The sequence below is a fragment of the Aricia agestis genome, chromosome 7, assembly GCF_905147365.1.
Source record: "Aricia agestis chromosome 7, ilAriAges1.1, whole genome shotgun sequence".
NCBI classification, from domain to species: domain Eukaryota; kingdom Metazoa; phylum Arthropoda; class Insecta; order Lepidoptera; family Lycaenidae; genus Aricia; species Aricia agestis.
The window spans coordinates 4,505,346-4,530,707 of record NC_056412.1 but is presented as its reverse complement, the minus strand read 5'-3'; the positions used below and the strand labels follow the sequence as shown (position 1 = coordinate 4,530,707).

At 42.9% G+C, this 25,362-nt stretch overlaps 1 protein-coding gene across 1 annotated transcript; it reads right to left on the bottom strand.

Annotated features, from left to right (window-relative positions):
* Positions 1-34: 34 nt before the first annotated feature.
* On the bottom strand, positions 35-24,535 carry LOC121729026 (ankyrin repeat and BTB/POZ domain-containing protein 2-like). The gene is made up of 22 exons (XM_042117408.1): positions 24,365-24,535; positions 16,087-16,248; positions 15,374-15,515; positions 15,103-15,226; positions 14,456-14,587; positions 13,466-13,592; positions 12,152-12,297; positions 9,261-9,442; positions 7,984-8,106; positions 7,639-7,883; positions 6,940-7,169; positions 6,541-6,757; positions 6,179-6,329; positions 5,841-5,986; positions 5,543-5,670; positions 4,777-4,988; positions 3,723-3,850; positions 3,316-3,402; positions 2,476-2,633; positions 1,880-2,036; positions 1,150-1,332; positions 35-921 (listed from the first exon to the last, which is right to left on the bottom strand). The coding sequence occupies exons 1-22, from the start codon at positions 24,533-24,535 to the stop codon at positions 724-726; spliced, it is 3,549 nt and encodes a 1,182-aa protein (XP_041973342.1). The 3' UTR covers positions 35-723.
* Positions 24,536-25,362: the final 827 nt, after the last annotated feature.

Genomic DNA, 25,362 nt, shown 5'->3' with positions numbered 1-25,362 from the left:
CATAATGATATAAAAGTTAAAACATACGATACGTTATAGGTACAACGACAATTTAAATTTCATCAATAAATAAACGTTACAGAGCGGCGCGGCGTTAGAAACACACAGTGTGAACAGGCCCTTATGCTACATGCGATACTCGATAGCCATAATATAAAATGTACAGTACGACCACAATTTAAATTTCCTAAAATTTTCTTATATCGGCTTTACGTAGCAAGAAGTCATAAACATTGATTTTTACAAGGTTTTTACTTCTAAAATCTGTGGTTTTAACACTGTCAGAAATTTTAGAAAACGCTCAGTGTTTACAGGCTCTTATGCTATACAGCTGTATACTACAATATTGCAATAGCCATAATATTAAATCCTCAGACAGATAGATCACCGCCGCTATTCATTAATTTCATACATCGTTTTTACATAACAACATTGCCAACGAACATTGGTATTAAACTATTGAACAGCTTTTATCGCAGGCTTTCAGGCTTCAGCGCGGCGAACGAATCAAGAAATTCCGTAACGAAAATAAATCTAACACGGGAGTGTTAACTATAAAACCTATAGCACTCCGCCGACACGCATCGTCTAGCGTCATTTCAGTTCGGCAGACCTCGGCACGGTGTTTGCGTTTGCGAATTATAATTGCATAAGTTGATAAAAACTGCTATGCTTAGCTTTACCGCAGCAGTCCCCGAGTGACACAAGTATTTTTGTTCCGCGCTACCGGCTCTTGGCCTGGTTCTTCCTGGCCTCGATCCTCTTCTGCAGCGTGACGAGCAGCGCCGCCAGCACGTTGTGGCCCGGCAGCCGCTTGCCGAACAGCAGCCGCTTGACGGAGTCGTCGTAGGTGAGCAGCGCCACCATGTTCTGCAGCAGGAAGCCCTGGCAGTACTCCAGCAGCTGAGTCGCTCCGTACACCTGGACGGGGTCGAAGAATAAATGAGAATGCGTTAGGAGTTATGTAGTTATCCGCTGTGTTATTTTTTTGGCGTATGAGAGAAATTTTATAGAAAAATATTGTTTTCGTCCACACGTCTTCTTTGTTAGGTTAGAAAAATGAAATGTCCTAACAAAGTTTCACTTTTTACATGACGTGTACCCCGGCAGTTGGGATACACATTTCTTTATTCTGACGTAGTTTCATACCTTGGCGTGTATATAAACGGAGACGAGGTTATGCAGGTCGACGGTGGCGGCGGCGCGCGCCTCGCAATGTCGCTGCAGCGGCAGCAGCTGGAAGAACGCGGCCGCCGCCAGCACCTCCAGCACGTCGCCCTCGGGGATGTCCAGCCCGCCGCACCCTCCGCTGTACAGGTACTTCATCACTTGCTGGAAAACAACGTATAATGTAAGATAGCCATTTTGCACATTAAATGTAATAGTAAGAACAATAATTTGGTGAAATTTTGTTTCTCTTGTTTGTGTTATTCATTTTGTATGTTTAGGTATGTGCAAATAAAGGATTTACAAATTAATAATAGTTTAAATGCTTCGTGTAATATATTTAAAGTAGGTAGATAATTTTAACGATTACCTACAACCGGTTTCAAAGAGTATTTCTTTATCATGGGACCACCTTCGAAATGAAAGCATACCTACATATGCGGTCGAATAGAGAAACTTTTTGAAGTCGCTTAAAAAAGAGCACTAATTTACATATTTTATTGGGATAAATACTAAAGTAAAATACTAAAGAAATCCATACAGATGACTTGACGTGAAGCGACAATGCGTGGACCATTGTCATCGTTATTTACATTCGTCGTATGGTGAGAGAGCAAATGGCGTAGCGCTCAAAGCGAGACTTGATTTTCTAAGTATTCCTTACAAGAATTAGACTTCAGCTTCTCATCTATAGCTAGTTGTTTCTGGTTACCTCAAATATATGGTATCTGATATCATTAATCTGCACTAGCGGCGGGGCGGCGGCGGGCGGCGCGTCGGCGGCGCGGGGCGGGGCCAGCATCGCGCGCAGGCGGGGCGACTCCGACACCAGCACGATTTTGTGACCATAGAACAGACGACCCTCCACCCTGAGGATTGAGGAAGTATGGTCACAGATTACTAAATTCTCTGCCATACTCTACATATGGTAGAGAATGTTGAAAAATGATATATTTTATAAGCATAGCATAGCAAGCATCAAATTATTCACAAAATTAAGCCTAGCATAGTTTCGGATTCCCTCAGTGATTGTGTGGCAAGATCTTGTCAGCTAGTGATGGCTAGTGGTGATGAGGTTAGCAGGCCCTGCAGCAGGCAGATAGACGAGCAATTTTATTGTCAATATCACGTATTGTGTTATATTATTGACCGTCTAGGATTGATACTGAATAATCGCGCGCCTTCAATCTAATTGTCAAATAAACTGTTCAATAAAATTGAAGTGTGATTGCCAATAAAATTGCTCGTCTAGGGGCCAGCTTAGGTTGCCTTCTGTTCATCCTCAGTATCATGAGTATGTGTGTGTACCTGAAGGTGACGTCAGCGAGCGAGGGGTTGTTGACGTAGGAGGGGTCGACGCGCGCGGGGGCGGGCGCGGCGGGGGGCGGCTCCCGCACCGCCGGCACCGCCTCCCACCCGTAGCACGCGCACAGAATGTCCGCCAGCAGCAGTACAGTACCCTCCTTCTGTAATAACAAACGTTAGAGCCTCACATATTCTCGAGTTGTTAAAAAACTATCCGTTGTGGATGATTTATACAGTATTTTTCAGAGCGAAGTAACCACTCCTCAAATACTGTAGTGCCTGGGACAAGATTTTTAAATGTCCGTATGGTTGCCCAAGCGCATACGGCATTCTCGCATCATAGTCTGCCTAGTCCAGAAGAAAGAACTAGTCAATACGTCTGGGACCTACTATGTGCGGGTTTACTCACGATGTTTTCCTTCACCGTACGAGCGTCCGTATTATGTACTTGAGATCAGAAAATGTCTCATAAGTACACGCCTCCACCCGGGTTCGAACCTGCACCCTCTAGGTGTGCGAACCGAAGGTCTACCCATTAGGACGGACTACGGACACAATGTTAAAAGAGGTTGTTAAAAATATGCGAGACCGCACTAGGCGACACTACTCTGCAACGGCGCGACGCAAGTCTTTACGTTCCATAGTACTGATGGTTTGTGTCCCGTAGCTCCGCTGCCGCGTCGGGCGACTCAGCTCTATCTATTTCATAGGAAGGATCTTTGGTCTGACGGCGTCTCTTCACTGCAACTTGTTGCTTAATACTGTCTCAACTTTATGTCACGAATATGACAAAACGAAAGAGATAACATGAATATAGTAAAATATCGAAAAAAATTATGTTACCTTGCTGTAGCGCAGAATGTTGAACAGAAGCGGGAGACACTCGTAGATGAACTGCTTGCTGTAGTGGCTGTCGTCGGACGGACACACCTGACGAAAGGTAAAGACTAAATAGTGATAGAAATATCTTAACATATTTCTAAAATTGTCATTTGAAAAAGATAGGTTGTTCAGAGCAAGCCAAGCAAGTTTAGGCTGGACAAGCGATCAAAAATCAAGCAAGACAAGACCGCAATACACTGTGTCAGTACAACTACGCTACAATCTTCCAACAAGGTCGTCGTCGAAATGACGTCAGTGGGCTTCGGCCTGACAGAGGAGGTCGGAAGATTTTTTCGGTGCCCAAGCATACCCACAACATCTTCCGGGTTCAATCAGTAAAGCAGAACCAAGAGACTACGGGACAGTACCTGTAGGAAGTCTTGCAGCAGCTGGTCTATGACGTGGTCGAGCGAGGCATCGGCGGCGGCCGCCAGGGACAGCGTCCACGCGTGCAGCGACCACGGCACACCCAGGGAACGCAGCTCAAGCGTTATGTCTGATCAATACATTCAACAATTTAGCATTAATGTGTTGAGGATAAAAAAGAGTCTGTAGTTTAGGCGGGAGACCTTCGATTCACATTCAAAAGGGTGCAGGTCCTATCTCACGCTTTCACATCAATTTGACGCCAAGAAAACGCTCGTCATGCTCGTTGACAAATCTATTGACCACTTTGTGTAAAGTCGACTAAGGGCCGGGACACAAAAACACGATACGACGTCGTGTCGTACCACGACGCGGCGTCGTTTCACGATGTGACGTCGTGTCGTAGAAACTCACGATGCGTCTTCTTTGAATTTTTAATAACAACTGTCGTGAGTTTCTACGATGTGACGTCGTGCCGTGTACCGTGGCACGACACGACATCGTAAGTTTTTTACGACGCGCGTCGTAGATTCCGACGACACGACGTCGCATCGTGAAATGACGCCGCGTCGTGGTACGTTACGACGTCGTATCGTGTTTTTGTGTCCCGGCCCTACGTTTCGAGAATGCCGTATGTGCTTGGGCTACCATACAGACGTTATTAGAAACTGTCCCAGATACTGATATTAGAAGGGTGGTTACATCGGTCAAAGAATAACAGGGTGGAACAAAGTGATAATACATTAGGATGTCAGATGTGTATGTGTGTGTGTGTATGCGTAACTCTACATAAGTAGAGTTCACTGTGAATGTAGCAGCGCTGAAAGAGTTACTGTTGAGTTTTTTTTGCATAAAAAAGTCTTTCGGTGTTGCCGCTTTAACACTAAACTCGTTGTACATAAAGATAATAAATAAATAAATAAACTCTAAATAAGGGACACATACAAATCCTTAAGTCGTTCTATCACGTGTTTTGTTACACCCTGCATAAAAGTATGAAAGGCCTAAAGTAAAAAAAAAATTGTATCACAAACTATCTTTTCGGGTCTACCGTACCTAGGTGGTCAGTTTCAGCGGCATAGTATATGGCGTCCTGGAGCGCGCGCTGCTGCTGCTTGGTGAAGGGCGGGGGGCGGCCGGCGGCGGGCGGCGCGCCCTCCGCCAGCACCTCCTCCAGCGACAGCGCCCCGCCCCCCCGCGCACCCCGCGCCGACACGCACGCGCGGAGGCACGCGCGTCGACCGTGACTGCAGCATACTGCCACCGCACTGATGATTACAAAGAACGAGTGTGCTTTAGACCACACAACCGAAGTCTGAAGTGAAACTTCTTGAGCTCCATCTATATATTTTAGGTACTAGCTGTCCCGGTGAACTTCGTGTCACTTTAAAACCTTCCCTGGACTTCTACGAATATTTTAAGACTAAAATTAGCCCAATCCGTTTAGCCGTTTTCGAGTTTTAGCGCGACTAACACATTTGAAAATCCATTTTTATATATAAGAAGAGAAGATGTATATTGAAAGAAGAAGAAGAAGATTTATCATGTTACTTTCCAAGTCAATGATGCGTACAGAAGTTTGAGAAAATATGTGCGCGCACAACGGAGAGCCGTTCACCTCACCCAATCACACTTTTCGTAATGCTCTCGTCACGCATTTACCAGCTTACTCCCCAAGTCAAACGTGCGTAAAGAAGTTTTACTTCAAAAAAATTTTCATTGTTTGAGGTAACCATCACTCTAAAGTGGATGCTTCATTGTTTCGGTCACTTATAAAAACGGTATCTAGGTATCATAAATGGTATCTGGAATATTTAATCACCTGTAGCAGCCGTACTGAGCGGCGGCGGAGTAGCAGAGCGCGTCGTTGAGCTGCGTGGACAGGAAGGGGTCGGCGCCGCGCGATAGCAGCATCTGTACCAGCTCTAGGTTGCCCACGCCGCATGCCACCTGAAACAGGTTAAATTATTCTGGTTTTTAGACCTTCTTAAGTTAAATCTTAAATTGTTGAGTAATGTTGTCACAATCATACACGCGTGCTTGGAAAACGGTTGCTTTGCCAAAGTCATCAAGTGAACCAGTAGCGTACATTCGCATAGGTCTACTAGGCATCGGGTTACCTGCAGAGGCGTGAGCGTGCACACGTCGTCGCCGCGTGCGGGTGCGCCGTCGACGCGCGCGCCCGCCGCCAGCAGCCGCCGCGCCACCTCCACCGACCCCGACCCGCCGTACCCGCCCGCGCACGCGTACACCAGCGCCGTCCAACCTGTATATTGATGTAGAAAATTAACAAACATCAAGTCAGCTTCTTATTTTCTTTGGTTATAATTGTTTACAACAACTTATAGACTTATTTGAATACGGAAAATCCACAGATAGTTGATAAAAATCTCAAATTGATTGTGATGCTGCAATAAATAAACTAAAATGTCTAAAGTTGCAGTTATAGTAAACGTACCAGCAGTAGGGGGCGTGTAGCCGGGCGGTGCGGAGGGGGCGGAGGGCGGAGTGTGCGGATGTGTCGGCGAGCGCGGCGACAGCAGCGCGCTGTGCTGCGCCGCCGCGCCGCTCGTCTCGATGTTGGGGTCTGCGCCCGCTTCTAGTAGCATCTGAAGAGAGGCCCGTAACTTTCGTATTATAATAAATAACGACAGGCATAATATTACATGCGAGCCGAGCGATTACAATGATTATGCGCGATGTTTAACAAACGAATAAACAAAGCGAAATTACGAAATTACATTTGTCAGATAACTGGTCGGTCATAACACTGTCTGCTTAAAACTAATTGACTATAATATATTTCATAAGTAGACTCACCGCAACGACCTGCTCGTCACCCGCTAGCGCCGCCTTCATGAGTGCAGTCAGTCCGGCGGCGTCGACAGCGTCTATGCCGGCGGGCGGCAGCAGCGGCCGCACCGGGCCCAGCACGTCCGCGCGCCCGCTCAGCAGCGCGCGGTGCGCCAGACCCAATGCCGCGCGACCCACGTCGTCCGACCGGGTGTTGCTCCACGGCTCTATCGCCTCCTCTATGCTGTGACAACACAAATCATAAGTAAACGTTTGACTACTTATTGGTATTACTATATTTAAATTTGTGATAAATTTCTGCTTATTGTAAAAATGATTACAACGCGACGTAGCCAGCATTAACATAAAATATTCTTATAAAAAAATCTAGACAGCGTATTTTCTGTGCCTGTCTTGTATACTAACGCGAGCGGTCGTGGCGGGCAGTCGGCGTGCGGCAGCAGCAGTCGCGCGGCCTGCAGCACGTCGTCGGCGTCGGGCACAGCGGGCGGCGGGCGCAGAGCCGCGTGCGCTCGCGCCACACGCACCCACTCGCCCAGCGGCGGCAACGCCCCCGCGCCGCGCTCCCGCCACAGTGCCGCCCCCTCCCCGCCCGCGCATCGCCCCGCCTCCCCGCCTCCGCCGGTGTGCTCCAGCTGAATACACGATCATTAATCACTAGATAATGCCCGCAACTCCGTTGCACCTAAAGTGCCAGTTTATCGCGTGGTAACCGCACATTATTCCGGGATAAAAAGTATCCTATGTCCTTTCACAGGACTTAAAATATCTCCATACTAAATTTCAGCAAAATCGGTTCAGCGGTTCAGACGTGAAGAGGTAACAGACAGACAGACACACTTTCGCATTTATAATATAAGTATGGATAAGGCGGAAACCATTCAAATTTCACCGTATTATTAAACTGTTACTTGATTTTGTCAGCAGTTTCAGCTGTTATGCCAATATTAAATATAGCATTTTACGACTATCACTTATTTGGGATATAAAAAGCCTACGATTAAGTTTCGCCTTTAATAGTATTAGTGTGATGGCCTATCCATCTACCTAGCCTTATGATCGTGCATTTGTTGATCGCCCTCTAATAATGACGGCCAAACTCACTTGTGAACATCTCATGAAGTAGTATAGAGCGCGTTCCGCGGCCGGTGAGAGCGGCGGGTGTCGTGGGTGGACCTGGCGCAGCACGGCGCGCAGCTCCGCCGCTGAGCCCGCGCACGTCGTCAGTAGCACCGACGCCGCAGACACCCCCGATCCGCCCGACACCCCGGAACCGCCCGACGCCCCCGACCCGCCAGACACACCCGTTCCCCCACTGTTGTTCGTGCCGGCTGAAGCGCTGGAGCCCCCTGCAATGTCAAATGTGATTGTATCTGCTTGTTGTAAGAAAGGAAAGAGGAACAAAGAAAATAAAAAAAGAAAAGAACAGAAAAGAAAAGAAAATATTACCTGAGCCGTTGGTGGTGATGCCGGAGTCGTGGCTCATCCCGAGCTGGCGGTGCTGGCCGATGCCCGCCGACGACCCCGACCCCAGCGAGCTGATGCTCTCCCATCGGGAAAGTGATAACGCACCTAGATAGTAGTAGAACGTCGTAAATGCCTTTCACTAAAAACTTTTTGCCTAATTGGAAATATTATGGCCAACTCTGAAACGGTCCTTCCTTACAGTAATTTACACCCGGTTTTCCGGTTATTTATTTTTTGTAGATATAATATACGATGCAGGAAATGTTTTATCAAGTCGTAATTTAAGTGTAGGTAGTTATTTAATGAAAACCTTAAGGTGACGCAGCGTTAAAGCAGAGGTTAAAGTAAAAAAACCGTGTTGAATATGTTTTAGATTGCTTGTTTTCTACAGTGTGTAACAAAAATAAATGATAATACTTTAGGGTGTGTACGTGTTGCTTGTAGAGAGTTCACTGTGAAAGTAGCGGCGCTGAAAGACGAATTTTTTTTTTCACGTTTGTATGGGCAAAGGCCCGAGCGTCACGAGTTTCCCCATACAAAAGTGTAAAAAATATTTCTTCTTTCAGCGCTGCTACTTTCACAGTGAACTCTCTACAAGGAACACGTACACACCCTAAAGTATTATCACTTATTTTTGTTACACACTGTATAAGAGGCCGGGCAGGCCTCTCATAGAAAATAAGCAATGGAACAGCAAAAAATTGAATGGCGTAAGCGACAAAATGGTTTTTGTCGCGTAATTTAAAAACCATATATATATTTCATATACGCTATGGGCAAATTAAAGTGTATTTTTGAATCAATTTATAAACAAATTTTGGAAGCTTAAATCACTCTCCTCTGTTGGCAAAATAGGAATCCCTTTTTTTACAGAGGTCTTTTTGATTGATTATTCTGTGTTATAAAAGTTGACCAATCGTGTTATGCTATGGGTAATTCAAATACAAAGACATGATGAATACTGATAATGAACTTTAATTTCTAAGCTTTAGTCATTGCTGAGAAAAATCGATATCGATACAGCCAAATTATCAAGGCGTCACCTTAATGGAAATTGTGTGGACTTTATGTTTTCACATCCATGGACCTATTATTATAATGTATTGGTAAATAGTCGTCCAATATAATTATGTTTTCAAGGTTTCGACCATCTCTGAGTAGTGCTAAAGAAATCATAACTTATGTACGGTCATGACACCAGTAGTTATCTAAGGGTAACACAGAGACGACAAATGAAACTTATACATTCTCCACGTTACCAGAAGCGATCCTGCCGGCGTTGAGGTGGCTGTAGGGCTGCAGCAGGCCCCAGAGGTCGGCGCAGGCGGCGACGGCGGCATCGATTGCGGCGGGCGTCACGGGGCCGGCGCCGGCGCCGCTGATGAGCGCCACCTCCTCCAACAGCGTCTCCATGCCCGCGCACAGGTAGATCGCCGCGTATCTATATAATTACACTGCTGAGTACTGAATACGCTTATGGGCAAAAGGTTAGCGTGCCATTGTGGGGGGCCTCGGAGTGAAAATTACGCACCTTGCCCCGCGGCACCCCGTATAATTGATACGGCGGTAGCTACGCTCCTGATATAGGGTAGGTACTTTGTTATTTATTCCGTAAGATCCATCCATAAATGCATCCATAATATTTAATTTAGTAGAAGTACCACGCGAGCAAAAAGATTTCTATCTAGATATAACTTTAAAAAAATACAACTATAGGAGTTACACAGTCTAGTGGTACTTTACAGCTGGGCTTTCGACATCAGTTTATAGCGCGAAGCACTAAGCAGGCGCCTCGCGCCACTCCTCGCACCGCCACACCGGGGCCAATCATACCGCTGAGACGCTCAGGTCGCGATCGACGACCAATAACACGCTCCGAGTATGAGTATTACCTGCGCGCGCATGTTTAAACTGGAAGCGCGCGTGTCGGTGATCGCGTCACAACAATCTGGTTCGCGCCGTGCTATATGCAACACGTACTCTCGCAACCCGAAGCCGGTCAATAATAGTTTGTATAGTTTCCCTCAGTGTGAACTTGTTGAAAATGTTCATAAACTATTGCGAACTATAAGTTGTGGTTTATAAGAGTAAAAACGTTGTTCTCAAAATTTGTGGCAACTTGGCAAGGCATACGACTTCGACTAGTGTCATTCAGTACATACATACTGCACCAGTCTTTAAGAGCACGTAAATAAAAAGCCCACAATGTAAACTTTTAATTGATAATAGCCAATAGGTATTACAAATCAAAATAACTAAAATCCGCTTATTTACTATTTAAGTAAGTACTTTAAAGGGTGTGAAATAAAAAGAAACTTAAAACGTTAGTTTATTTCCTATTTTCCAGTATTTACATAGACATGTACATAATGAAAATCACACATGCTTTTGTTAAAGATCAACAAGGATTGACAATACGATTCTTAAATATAAAGATTAAGTTATTTTTACCTTATCCTAGTATGTTTATCATTCAAATGCTCAATTTCATAGCGGGTTTCTCGCCTTCCACGAGCCAAGCGTCCCCCGACTCGGCCTGCTGGTATATCGCAACAGCACCTCGGCCTATATTATCCGCAGTCTGCCACGGCTCCTTCTTGACTTCCTCTAGGAATTCATCCAGGTACTCATCATCTCTTATGTGGACGTTGACCGTGGACATGGCGCTGACTGTCAGCCCTGGGCATAGAGCGATCACACGCACGCCCGTTCTATCGAAGTTTACTTTGTGACCCAAGCTTCTCGAGAAGCCTAAAACCGCGAACTTTGACGCATGGTAGTACGGCATGTAGGGGGACACTTTGTATCCGCAGACAGAGGAGACGTTGATGATGGTACCGCCTCTCCCGCCGCGGTCCCTCCTCATGACGTCGTGGAACTTCATCGACCAGGCGATCACGGCGGTGGTGTTCACGTCGATCGTCCTCCTGTAGTCCTTCTCGAGGAGAACTCCGGCGTTGTTAATGAGGAGATCCACGTAGGCGTGTTCGTTTATGACTTCATCGAACACGCGGTCCAAGTCTGTCGTGACGTCACACTTGTAGAATGCAGCCTTGCGGTCGCCGTACTTGTTCTTTATCGTTTCGAAGGCTCGACCTCCTTTCTGTTTGTCTAAGTCCACGATTATGACGATCCCCGCATCGTTCTCTAGGAAGTGCTCGACCATGGAGTAGCCGAGACCCGTCGCTCCTCCGGTGACCAGCACCGTCAAACCTTTTGTGTCCGAGACCATGTCGCTGGTGCTCTCTCGTGAGGACTAGCGAACCTAACGTTATCCCGTTTTATATATAATATATTTTAACCGTGTTGCGAAATCCTTATAGAGTTTATGCATTCCGGCGTATTTCGTTACCACAACCTCAGACACAGATTGACCATGGGCTATCCATGGTCAACGTGGTGTTGCGTAACCGTCACGTCTCAAATTATTAAATACTAATTTTGTGGCCTTTTAAGGCCACTTGCGAGTTGCGACAAAAGATGATTCCACCTTTGTCACCGGTACCCGAATACAACATAAGTGTATCACGAGTAAAAATGTTATTTCTTTAGTATGCTCGAAGCCCTTAGGTGCTAATCCCCTTGGCGCTTGACTACTTTGTTATACCGTACTAGGCTCATTTTACTCCAAATTTTCTCCGTAGCATTGACGGAACTCTTAAGATTTATAACTCTATATCGTAACCAAGTTTGAAAATGACAACTTTTTTTGCGGTAATCGATCTGAAAAATTAGTCGAGAGCCAAACTTTAAACCACTAGGCTGCTCTTATCTAGCTGCTGCCACTTACTCGTAGACAACTTGCAACTGACGACCTCCGTGGCTCAATGGTTAGAGTGTGTGGCAACTCAAGCCGGGGGTCGCGGGTTCGAATCCCGCCGACGGAACAAAAAGTTTTTCAATGTTCCTGGGTCATGGATGTGTATTAAATATGTGTATGATATAATAAAAATCTTAAATATATGTATAGTATAAAAGTATTAAATATATTTCCGTTGTCTGGTACCTCTAACACAAGTCCTTCAGGTACTTAGCACGGGGCCAGACTGACGTGGTGTGAAGCGTCCATAGATAAAAAATAAAAATAAAAACTAGCTGCTGCCACTTACTCGTGGACAACTTGCAACTACGAGTAACTGCTGCTACTTACTCGTGGACGAAAGAGGCGACGCGGACGTCTAACATCCAGCGGTGGAATCGTCCAGGGGCGAGGCTGGTGCGCGCGCGCGCCGCCGACCCCAGCCGCCGCGCCGCACTGCCCGACGTCGCGTACATCGTCGCGGCGCGCTGACAACCCTGTGCACGCATACATAAAAACTCAATATAATAAAATACAAATATCTACATAGTATGACTGCACGCTGGTGCTATGTCTTAGATACAATAATTTTAACAAAATACATGTGGCACTGGGGGAATGCCGCGGTAAACTGTGGCAGTCCCCGAGTGTTCTAGCAATAGTTTATTTGCTTTAGTAACAGCATATCATTTTTATGCGTGTCTGTCTATCGGTTACAAGCCTTATTAATAAATCAAACCAATATATAAAGGGTGTATCAGTGCCGATTTTCAACTTTAAACACGAATTTCTCGGCAACCTTCGGCGTTAGCTGGAGTGGAGTGGTAGCGTTCGATATGTGACGAGTGCGGATTTTTTGATCGCCATGGCGGAGTGGTCTGGTGGGCACCGCGCGTACACAGTTGAAGCGTACTTATGCAATGGGTTTTCGTTGAGTGAAGCACGGCGTAAATTTTGTAGTCGCTATGAAATCCACCGTTTGAGTGATGCCCCGAGTACTCAATTAATTAAGTCGTGGGTGGAGAAGTTTAGAGCGACAGGATGTTTACTAAATCATTCAATTGGACCACGAAATAGACCTGTGCGATCGATTGAAAACATCAACCGCGTCGCCGCTGCGGTCGCGGAGCTTCCGGGAAAAATCATAAGCCGATTTGGAGACATATTGTGGCCACCCAGCATAGCTGGGCACCGTTAATCAAATAGTTAACTTCGTTAATCGTTAATCCGTTAAAAAAAATGTTAGCTTCGTTAAACGTTAAAGCGTTACATTTCGAACGAATTAACGCAAGTTAACGTTTATCGTTAATGCGTTAATGTGTGTAATATGGCCTTGTTGTAACTTATATCATTGTTCCTTCGATCGATTCGATTCGATCCTTCGGCGCGTCTCGGCAAATTCACGTGTCCGATTTGAAGAGTGCATTCGCCGTGATGGAAGACACCTTGACGGTGTAATATTCCGTACATAAAATCCGCACTAATACACTTTAATTTACTACAATAAAAATATTATAAATACAATTTGTTTTTTTTTATACAAATTTTCAAAGTTGAAAATCGGCGCTGAGACACCCTTTATTTATATAGTCTTTACGGAGGTATTTTGATAGATTAACTGTTAGACGAACGACTTATTTAAGCAAAAATATAAGTATTTGTTACCTTGATACATGACTCAGCCAGGGGCGTACTGAGCACCACTCGGAAGGCCCCGGCCACCTCGTGCTTGGAACAGAACCCGAAGTTGTGCGACAGCCTCTGCGCCTCGCGAGCTATCCGGACTAGCGCTCTGTAAGTGCATATTATGTTACCGTTAGAATGCAGAATACATTAACGTGCACATTACCTAGGTAATCTGCAGATTCCCTGATACCATCCGTCAAAGTGTGAAATTTAAATGAAAAAAGCTTATATTTGCACTTTACTTGTTAGTTTGCATTCTCTTCCTTCGTAAAAGTCATAAAAACTTTGACTTCAGCTTGTCAACCTAAGGCTTTTGTTGCTTTGATTGTTTTTTTGTAATTGATACGATCTGTTATATTTTATTAGTGGAGTAACATAACATTTCACTAAAAATTAAGTACATTATTCGTTTGTTCATTATAAAAAATTATATTAAATCTCTACAACTAAATAACATGTTTTATTCAAACAAGAACCTGTTTTATGTAATTTAATGAGAATAGGATAAACTTTTTGCACTTTAACTGACTCACCCAGGTAATCTGCTGAATACCTTGTTAGTCTGCAGTCTAACTGGTTTACGCACATTAACGGTAACACATACAACATATAGGTTTTTAAGTTTGTGTTTACTTATGTCAAGCTGTGGTTACTTATGAAGAGTCGCTGCGGCATCTTGCGGTTGCGCTTTGGTTACGCCATGTCGATGTGGTTTAGTTGCCACTAGTAGCTGTGATATGGTTGCGTCGTGTGCAGACACAGTTCGACCCCAGCTTTCATAGAGGATAGCCTTGACCAAACTAACTCATGGAATCCGAATAACGGCACTTCAGACGCATAATTATTAATTAATGAAGGGCCAAGGTGGAGGGGAAGAGCGCGGGCCGGGCGGCCCGCCATTTTGTAAATTGTTTAATCAACTTGTATGTTAAATGATAATACTATAATATGTTTTTGTCGTGAATTTACCGTTGCAGCAGGTAAGCGAGTCGGGGTGGGGCGTCGGGCGCCATGCGCGCGGCGACGTCGCGGCAGCGGCCGGCCTGCAGCGCTCGGCCCACCTCGCCCGCCGTCCACGGCACGCAGCGCAGCTCTACCAGCCTGGAATATTATTTTATTCCGTTTCACATTTCCCATTCCATACACACTTTGAGGTTTCAGTCTCTAAACCAGCGGGCAGCGGTGCGGGAGCGTTGGGCCGCGGCGCGTGACAATGTTTATATGGACAGGCTCCGAAAACCGAGCGGCGCGCGGCGCGTGGCGTACCACGTACTAGACGGCTTATCCATATAAATCTTTACATTGTCCGGCGCCGCACCGCTCCCGCCCCGCTGCCCGCTGGTTTCGAGAATATGCCTTAGAGGCTAGACTTTTGAAATCGTGTCATCAATCACCGTGAAAGTCGTGAATTTTTTTCACTTATAAATCTTTAATTTTGAAGAACCTTATTTTTTAAGCCTAAAAATTTTTGTTGCGGCCAAGACCAAACATATTTGTGGCCCGCATGAAAAACAGGATGGGGACCACTGCTCTAAGTTAACTCTTTTAGTTAAAATAATTCAACATTTATTAACAAAGTACAAAAACACTTTTAAAATAATAGTTGACTTGTCTACCTGTTATGTGAGTCGACCCAGACAAACTCGTCGGCGCTGGTGACGTTGGTGCAGACGGTGTCCAGCGACGGCTGCCGCACCAGCGGCGCTCGACGACGCCGCGCCTCCGCGCCGCTACCTCCCTCTGTAACATTTATTAATAATGTGTTATTGCGATAAAGAAACATAAAATATATGGGAGGAGTAATAAAACTATTATCAGCTTTAAAGTCAGCGGGGGCTCTTAGGCTTCTTACAGGCGAACGGCACTTGTCGACGTAAGCGCTCTTACCTGGTGCGCCATGGCTGCCGCCGCCGGCGCTGGAGGCGCCGCTGGTGGCGGTGCTGCTGCTGTCGCGGCTGCGGAGCGTCAGCTGCTTGATCGCCGACCTGATGTCCTCCAGCCCCCCGCCCCCGGGCCACGGCGACTGCAACTAGAAGTAATTTATTTGTCACTAAGCAAATTTAAATTTCAATAATATATTATATCTATAACTCATATTTACAAGCCACAGTGGACAGTGTTTTGTACTTGGACCACCGCCAACAAAGTAAAGCAAAGATATTCGTTTCTTTAAGTTTTAAATATACCCACTCTACTATTACTCTACTATTTTCAAATGTAGTAATTTTATTGTACTCATTAAATGTGACGAGTATTTGAGTAACTTTGTTAAATCTGTTGGCTTAAAATTTTCTGCATGCTTAATTTATTTTTATTAGCAAATGACGTAATATTTTGACCATCTGGGGCCCGTGACAAATTCTTTTAATGGGGACTAATAAAATCGTCACGTTTTTATAACTAACAACGTCCAAATATTCCCCAGCTCGCGGACTCTTGTATTGGGGGGCCCGTGGCATTCTGTCATGCCATTGGGCATAGCATTTTTTTTTGTTGCTGAAGGCAGGTGAAGTAGCTCTAATGTCACTGCGACCCTTAAGGATCTATTGTGACTCCTTCGCATTAGAGTACCGTCCCCAACCCAATAGGGCATAGCATACCTTGTTATGCGGGCGGTGCTTGGTCCTCGGCGGCTGTCGGGCGCGGCGCGGCTCCTCCCGCCCCGCCTTCCCCTCGCCGCCGCCGCCACCGCTGTCCGACATCGACGCGTGCCCCGACGACCGGTTCTCGTCCGAGCTGCTGTTGCACTCGCGGACACCATTCTGAAGACAAGTGACGTAGAGGTAAGAACTAACATGGTTGTTGATAGCAGTACACACTTTACAGTACTCCCAAAGTGATAATGCGCATAGAAATTTTCGTAATTTGTCGGCAACGGTCGTATTTCCCGAGCGTCGGAAGACGTCGCTGCAAGTGCTGTTTTAAACTTAACATTAAGAAAAACAGCGCTTTGCAGCGATGTAGCGGAACCCATCAACTCCCAAGCGATCGAATTTGACCGCTATAACAATAGAATAACAATGGATTTCCAAAATCCGCGATCGAGGGATAAGTAGGTCATCACATCTATATATTTGTTTCATTCATACGAGCTCCGCACCAAAGGGAAATTGTAGCAAATTGTCCCCGCACTGGGCGATAGTACGCTTATGGGGTATAAATGCCTCACAACGCAGTGAATGTGTTAACAGCGCCTTGCAGCGAGCGTAGAGGTGCCTAACGTTACTTGGACGTTACCATGGTAACACTGTGATGGCTTCCCGGTGAGTTATAGCACTTATTGACGGACCGGCAACAGCGGACAGCCATCGCGGCGGGCGGCATTTTGATTATAGCTCTACCAGAATCTGATGGCCAAAATTGAGAAAATAAATTGACTCTAGCAATACCCCGCGGTATTGGAATAAAACATTTTGATCCTTTTTTCGTTATAGTGGCTGATTCTGTGTGTGAAACATGCAAATATAAGAAAATATCCAATGATCAAGGATATTTTTTGAAAATTTGCGATCAGATCCTGATGATATAAATCGTTTGACTCTCAAAACGGTTTCGTTGTAGGCCTCCAGACCCGAAGAAAGTGACCCTACACATGCAATTCTCAGACTCGTAACACGTAGATAAGATGATAGTTAGCGTCACAGTTAATTATGCTGATGATTACGCCGGTTATCCAAGCAGAGCGGGGAAAGTGAAACAAAAAGTGACTATTGTATGAAACTCCCACGGAGACGACGGGAACTGAAAACGAAAGTAATCGTCGACAATGGTGCATCTCGTGTTTTGCCGTGGCGTAAGAGTATCGCAGGTGTGACTTATAATTACATATTATAATATTGAGAGAGGTAAACCAAAGGTGAATGAATTTTACGCTTGCAAAGTTAAAAATTTGCAAAGTTATCACGTAATTAATTATTATAGCTTTTAGCCGATCCGGATCCGAAATATTATTTCTGTAATTATTTGATATTTTGATGTGTATTGTGTAATCATTTATTATTACCTAATTGGGGCGAGCTTAATATTTTTAACGGCTAAAAATATTAAGGACGTGATAAAGCGAGCCCTATCCCATAACCTGAGCACTTTTGTGGTAGGTACACTTTACGAAAAAACTATAACCCCTATTGATTGATAATATTATATAGTTATCATTGGTCAAACAAGGTTTGGTTACTATTAAAATATATATTTAAAAGACTGCCTTAAAGATTATTACCACGCAGAAAAACGACGCGAGCCCTCACAAAGCTCGGCTTTTTAACCGACTTCCAAAAAGGAGGAGGTTATATGTTCAGCTGTGGGTTTTTTTAGCTAGTATCTTACAATATTCCATTTTATGCCACATCAGATGAGTACTTTAGGACCTATATCTATTGAAGCTGTTGCCACAACAAAAAATAATAATTTGCAGAAGTTTAAAATATTTTAACAACAAAACATTCTTACAAACGGGAAAAATATTTTTTACGACAACACTGTCACTCTTACACCCGTATTATTGTATCGATGTGCTAATAATAATATTATGATCATCATTTATCACTAGTTTTGTTACATAGTAATGATGATTATCTATCTAGGCTCTAGCAATGCTGTCGCAACATAATTTCATGTCAGAAGTCAGCTATACGGAAGCGAAATACACATCTAGTTTCAACCAACCTAGATTGCCTGGATACCTGGACTTATGTTGTGTCACTATTATAGTAGTAGGTAGCAAAAGTGAGGCCTCAGACGCTAGTCTCGCTAGTAACGCTATTCTATATCTATATCTATCTATATCTATGCATAATATAAAACAAAGTCGCTTTTTCCCCTCATGTCCCTTTGTTCCCTTTAATCTTTAAAACGACGCAACGGATTTTGATGATTCTTTCTGTATTAGATAGCCCATTTATCGAGGAAGGCTATAGGCTATATTTTATCACGCTAAGACTAATAGGAGCGAAGAAATAGAGGAAAATGTGGAAAAAAAAGGGGAAAATTATTTGAAATTTGAACGCGCTAATCTCAGGAACTACTGGTTCGATTTGAAAAATTATTTCTGTGTTAGATAGCCCATTTATTAAGGAAGGCTATAGGCTATATTTGTCACGCTAAGACTAATATGAGAATGTAGTAAAAACGTGGGAAATTATTTGTAAGGGCTTATCTCGCGAACTACTGGAGCAATTTTTATGTTATTTGGCACAGATAAGAAGTAGACCACGTGAAGGATCATAGGCTATCGATTTTAATATTTTTTTCAGTAGCTATATATTTTATACCCGTGCGACGCCGGGGCGGGTCGCTAGTGAGTATATAAAATAAATGTTGTGTCACTTGCAGCAAAATTGAGGCCTCAGACCTACCCTCAGACACTATTAATCTTACTACGAAAGATTTAAACACCGGTTGAACAGTTGATTAGAGAAAAAATCAGTACAAAATGGTCTCAAAACAACTGTTCAACAGATGTTTAATCTTTTGTAAGACCGTATAAATCTCTATGAGTATTGAGTATATAAAAAATACAATTTTACCATCGTGGAATTAACATACTAAAATTTGTCTACAATCTACAGGTACTAATATAGAAATTTATTTATAGGCTGATTGCGGGCCGATATTATTTGGTCGGATTATTTGAAGACCAGCCAACCGATAAAGATTCATGACTAAAGTGACCAGACGTCCCGTTTTGAACGAGACTGTCCCTTTTTATAGTTACGTGTCCCGGTGTCCCCGAAATGATCTCTGGGATGCCAAATTGTCCCGTTTTCTGAAACCGCGCGAAAATTTCGATTCGATTGATTATTCTGCAATATGTTTCTCGATACTTATCATTTATCAATAATAGTAGATATGATAGTTATAATACTAATTATGGGTGTGTAATGTCTATGAGTACCGCGTAATGTGTATAGAGTTCACTGTTATAGTAGAGGCGATGAAAGAGCAATTATTTTTCACTTTTGTATGGGAAAATTCGTTACGCCGCGCTGGAGTACTAGCCCATACGAATCACAAAAAAAATGTTAGTCTTTCAGCGCTTCGATTTTCACAGTGAAGTATTATGTAATCAACATTCCCTTGGGGGGGAGCCGTATCGTAGATGTCCCATTCTGACAAAAAAAAATGGTCACGTTATTCATGACTAACATTATCTTATTACCTAACCCCACTAAATAACAGTTAACACAGGTCCGAATAATATGATTATTTTTATGATGGTAGATACTATCAGAAAACTTGATTCATAGCCAATTTCTGTTGACTGGGTTCGACATTACGCGACCAAATTAAGCAATTTGGTCGCGTAATTTGTCGAACCCAGTCAACAGATCACGACAAACATGTAATTGACATTACCTGACCAAATGACTTAGATCAGCCATCTGCTAAGAAATGAATTTCTTCGATGGTACATGGACTGCCCAAAACCATTACATACTTTGGATTCACAGTAATCGGGTAAACGACATTTAGGGCAACAAATATGGCCCGACACTTTCCGGCCACGAAATATCGTAACAGTTACGACTATAGCTCGACCTCTAAAAGTCCCGTAACTATAATCCGACATTTGCGTGTGCATCAGATTTACGATTTCACGCCCGTGCTGATCGCATTGTTGGATGGAGGCTGTTTCGTTTCTTATTTAATCGCTTCCGACGAAAGCATATTTTATAAAGATTTATATTTAAGGGTTTTAAATTGAAGAATCTTTCGGCACCTGACCTTTCTCATTTCTAAGGTCTTTACTTATTCGATAAGAATAAATAAAACGTATAAAAAGAAATCGTTAAAAACGTAGTACGTTGTCGCTGCGTCTTACAAACTCAACAATCAACATATTTTATCGAAAACAGTGCCAACTACCACTTTTGTGCTCTTATAACTGTAACATTAACGTCATCATTGAATTGATTTCGATTGAGAACGGACGAGTCGTGATTTTAATTAAAACAATTTAGAAAAATATACAAACTATAATGTGCTGATAAGTGACCTCGATTAGTGCTTGTGACATACATGTTTGAAATAATGTCTGAGTAGATTAAATAGTGAATTAATAAAACCCAAATAAAATGGCGGAGAGTCCCTTTGGGCGTAGTGGCAGAACGGCAAGAACTCCACCACCGACACCCGGACCTTCAGTTTCACCTCGCAGTACAGGGATGGAGACAACCGACATCATCAGCACGCCATATGTTCAGCAATGGTTAGACAGCATAGGACAAGCCCTTAGTGACATATGCACTATTGCCTCCGAAGGTAAATTGAACTCGGACCAAAAGCTTCGTGTCAACTCATTGTGCAGAAAAGTAAACCACGGTGCTGGACAGATGGCTTTACTTTATCAATTAGTCAAGCAGAAGGCTATCCAAGCCCAATTAACCAACCGCGTTCTCCATGACCAGCAAAATCTGGAGCGAGAACTGCAGGACATTAAGGCTGACGTTAAAAGTATATTGAAAGAATCGCCTTAAGCAACCACAGGACATTATTTTGCGGATATGGTTAAAAGAGGAAATAATTATTCCAGCCCTCTAACTTAAGCTCTGTAGCCATATACCCTACCGACAAACAAAAAACTAGCGACGATACAAAATGCCTGGAGCAGCAAATTATTCGGCCAGAAGAGCTTAAACTCCACGTGCGTGCCCTACGAAAGACAAGGAACGGTGGTGTTGTAATAAGAACCGAATCCAAGGAGGATATAGAAAAAATTAAACAATCTCCGTACATCCGTGATGCAGGCCTGACTGTTGATGAGCCGCGCAAGCGCAAGCCCCGAGCCGTGGTTATCGGTGTTCCCTCGTCTATGACGGAAAGAGAAGTACTGACGTGCATGTATATTGTATAACCAAAACTTTGCCGAAAAATTGAAGGACCTGAATATTCAATCTTTTCTGAATTCCACTAAATTAAGCCACAAGTCTGGCAAAAAAGACGCAGAAACCTGTAACTTTATATTCGAAGTACCAGCAGCTATTCGCAGAGTCCTCATCTCCAATGGTCGCATTTTTGTGAACTGGTCGTCTTGCCCTGTAAAGGATTTTACGATAGTAACAAGATGCTTTAAGTACCAGCAGCCATGCTGCGAAGACCTGCCGGGAAACGAACTGCACGTGCAGACACTGTGGTGAGCAAGGGCACACCATAAAAGACTGTCCAAAGAAAGAAGTAGATGGAAGGTGCGCAACATGCATGCGCTTTAAAAAACCTAGCAATCATACTACCGGTGCTGCTGAATGCCCCGCCAAAACAATAGCCGAAAAAAGGTATGTAAACTCTGTGGACTATGAAGGCGCCTAAGAGCGCCACATTACAGGTTGTTCATCGACCTTACTAGTAATCCTTTATTAACTCTTAGTTTTTTCCTATTTATTTAATTTAGTGATAACTTTTTTTTTTTATAATTTATAATGATGAATAATATTATACAAGAAATAGATACTATGTATGTTGCTGAATCAAAAATATGCGAAGTAGAAAATTGCAAACGTTATCTTTCCGACATTACAAATCCACTTAATGTTTTAACACAAAATATTCGCAGTATCTACAAGAATTTTGATGAACTTAACCTTTTTCTCCACAGACTAGACATACACTATGATGTAGTTGTTCTTACCGAATGTTGGCTAGCTAAGCAATATAATGTACCAATGTTAGCGGGTTACAATGTGTATATGACTCAAAACAACTACAATCAAAATGACGGAGTTGTAATGTACGTTAATAAACAGCTTTATGCTACCGTAGAGGAGTTAGCTTTCCAGGACTGTAGTACACTATTACTGAAAATAGGAACTGAATATGCAGTCCTAGGGACGTACAGATCACCTTCTTTTAGAGATATATCTAATTTTATGAATAAATTAAATGAACACCTCACAAATCTATCACATTTTAAGAATATAATTTTGATTGGAGATATTAATATTAACATTCTTCCAGGAAGCAATGACAGCAGTGCTCAGGACTACCTCAACTTATGTGCTTATCACGGCCTACTCCCAGCTCATACGCTCCCCACTCATCGAAGTGGATCCTGCTTAGATCACGTAATGCTTAAATCAAATTATCAACCGCTAACACTAATTCTAAATCCAACAATAACAGATCATAACGCTGCCCTACTAACATTAAATTGTCGCATGCGTAGTCACAAACTAAATTGTCAATTAATGTCTAAGTTAAACATAAACAAACTCGAGGAAGATTTATGCAAAATCGACTTTGCACCGATTTACAATAATGCAGACACTGATTTTTGTATGTCATACGTAATACAAAATCTACAAATTGCAATCCAGAAAAATACAAGACTATTTTTCTATATACATAGCACTAGCAGTAAAATATTAAATCTCAAGCCATGGATTACTCCCGGTCTTCTGCGCTGCATAAGACATAGGGATAAATTACATATGAAATCTAGAGAAAGTCCACACAATGTCATATTGCAAACCACATACAAAAGGTATCGTAACTAAGACGAGTAAAAAATAATTACGATAAAAACATTTTGGAACGTGCTAGAAATAACAGCAGAAAAATTTGGAAACATATCAAGGACATAACATACACTAAAAAGCATCACGAATCATCCTCAGTTTTGCTGAAAAATCACTCTTCAGAATTGGCGTCTCTAAACATTGTAAATAATTATTTTGTGAATATTGGGGCGCACTTAGCACATAAATCACAAAGCCAATTGCACGGTCGACCATATGCCGCTTTAACTAATAGATCTAACACAATGTCTTTCTCATTAATAGACACCGATGAATCAGAGGCAGGTAGAATTATTGAAAGCCTACGGGACGACTGCGCAGTTGGATGGGATAATATCTCGTGTACAATTTTGAAAAAATTTAGACATATTCTGGTTCCACACCTAACCCATATCTTTCAAAAATGCTTATCTCAAGGTCATTTTCCTAAATGTCTAAAAAAGGCAGTCGTAGTACCGATTTATAAATCCGGTGACAAACAGGAAGTCTCAAATTACCGCCCTATCTCAATCTTACCATCATTGTCAAAGGTATTAGAAAAAATTATTAACAACAGGCTGGTCAATTACTTAGAACATATAGCAGCATTATCAAATAACCAATTTGGATTTAGATCGAAACTTTCAACAGCTGACGCCGTACATAATTTGACAAATCATATAGCCCGAGAAGTTGATAAAGGTAATCACGTAATTGGAATCTTCCTTGACCTTGCAAAAGCTTTTGATACAGTATCTACAGAAATCCTAACTCTAAGAACAACGTCACTTAACGGACGTTGTTCGTAGAGTCCACATCCTGAGGATGCTCCGGTGTTGGGGCGAAACGCGCGTCGAGGTTTTCAACCTGCATGGTGGTGAGGGGCCTTGCACGGATTTGCCAACATTATTGCTTGTGTGGTGGTGGTGTTTGCAAGTTCTTGCATGTGAGTGTACGCATAGGCAGTGTGGGAGGAGGGAGGTGCTGTACGCATGCCTATGCGTACACTCACTCATTTACTTAAAGGTGGAAGTTGTTTTCGCGGAATATTGCTAAAAATAATAACAAACTAAATTTAAACTATGGATTTCCGCAAAGTAACGCCTGATTCCATTAACTAATATTAGTATAGGCAATTTAAAACTATAATAATTATAGTTAGTGTAACTACTTAATTTAATTTGTAACTTTAAGGCGTAGCTATAGTTTGTATCGTAATAATTATTGTAGCACAAATTTTAGCCTGAAACACAGGGTATCCTAGTTCAGGCAATACTATAATCATTAAATTTGTACGTATTTAGTTTAAGTAGCTTTAATATAATAATTGTATCTCACCATCATTGTAAATACTGAATAAATATTATTATTATTATTATCATTATTGTACCTGCGGCGGCGTATCCGGGGGGCGGTCGTGTTTGCGCAACGCGTAGCTGGTCTGTGCGGGGGCGCCGCGCACGGGGGCGCTGGCGACGGTGGTGTGCGGCACCGCCCCCACCGCAAGCAGCGCCGGCCCCTCCGGCGTCACCGGCTCATCCGCTGCAGCTGCGATAAACATTCTATATTGAAAATTGTTTAAATTCGGAACCTTCAAAAACCTTTTTAACACGCTTGGGGCTGTGTGAACCAAAGAATTCTATTTAAACTGGTATGAACGTGTAACGGAATCTTTGAGCGCGATTTTTACCTATCTTCAGTAGTCTAATTAATTTTTAGCTTTGCGTACGTATAAGAGCCAATAACAATGCAATAAATTGTTAAACATTTTTGAAGCAAATAAAGAAAAATCTAAAAATTATTCTAATAAAAGATTGAAATAAATAAAACGTATTTTTTAGTTTTTTTTCTTAAACTATTATAGTATTCCTTTATAGGGATAAAAGCGAAAATTGGTCGTCCACAAAAAGGGAGGCCGGTAGGTACTAACTTCAAGGTCTCTTGACTCTTTCCAACTGTGTCTGGTAATTATTATTTCTGATTCTTGTGAAAAGATTTTAAAATATCTAATCCTTCCTAAACAATCTAAGTTGGTACAAACTATAAAGCGGTACAACGGTTAAAAAATATTATAAAAACTAGGAAAGGAAAAGCACAATAGTCAACACCAGATGATTTTCTTTCAAGTGTAATTCTTTTGGTGTTTGTCATGGGCGGTAGTACTAGCTTACAACCAGGCAATTTGTCTGTTCGTTTATTGCTCCATTCCGTAAAAAGTACGTAAGTAAAGTATGCTTAGGATTATTCCAAACAGTAATTCTACACCCAACTCTCCCGTTGCAACGACGCCTAAACACACAGAAGGCCTAGCCTTGAGGCAGACGATCGATTGCATTACAAGATATCACTGTAAATGAACAGACGTACAAATGCAATTTAGTAATTATA

Bases quoted from the DNA above. Each gene is read 5' to 3' on its own strand.
- LOC121729026 (XM_042117408.1), bottom strand. From the start codon at position 24,535: ATGTTTATCGCAGCTGCAGCGGATGAGCCGGTGACGCCGGAGGGGCCG. The intron at 16,249-24,364 runs GTACAATAATGA...ACTTGTCTTCAG, and splicing joins CCCCGGATACGCCGCCGCAG to AATGGTGTCCGCGAGTGCAA. The intron at 5,987-6,178 runs GTACGTTTACTA...ATCAATATACAG, and splicing joins CTACACGCCCCCTACTGCTG to GTTGGACGGCGCTGGTGTAC.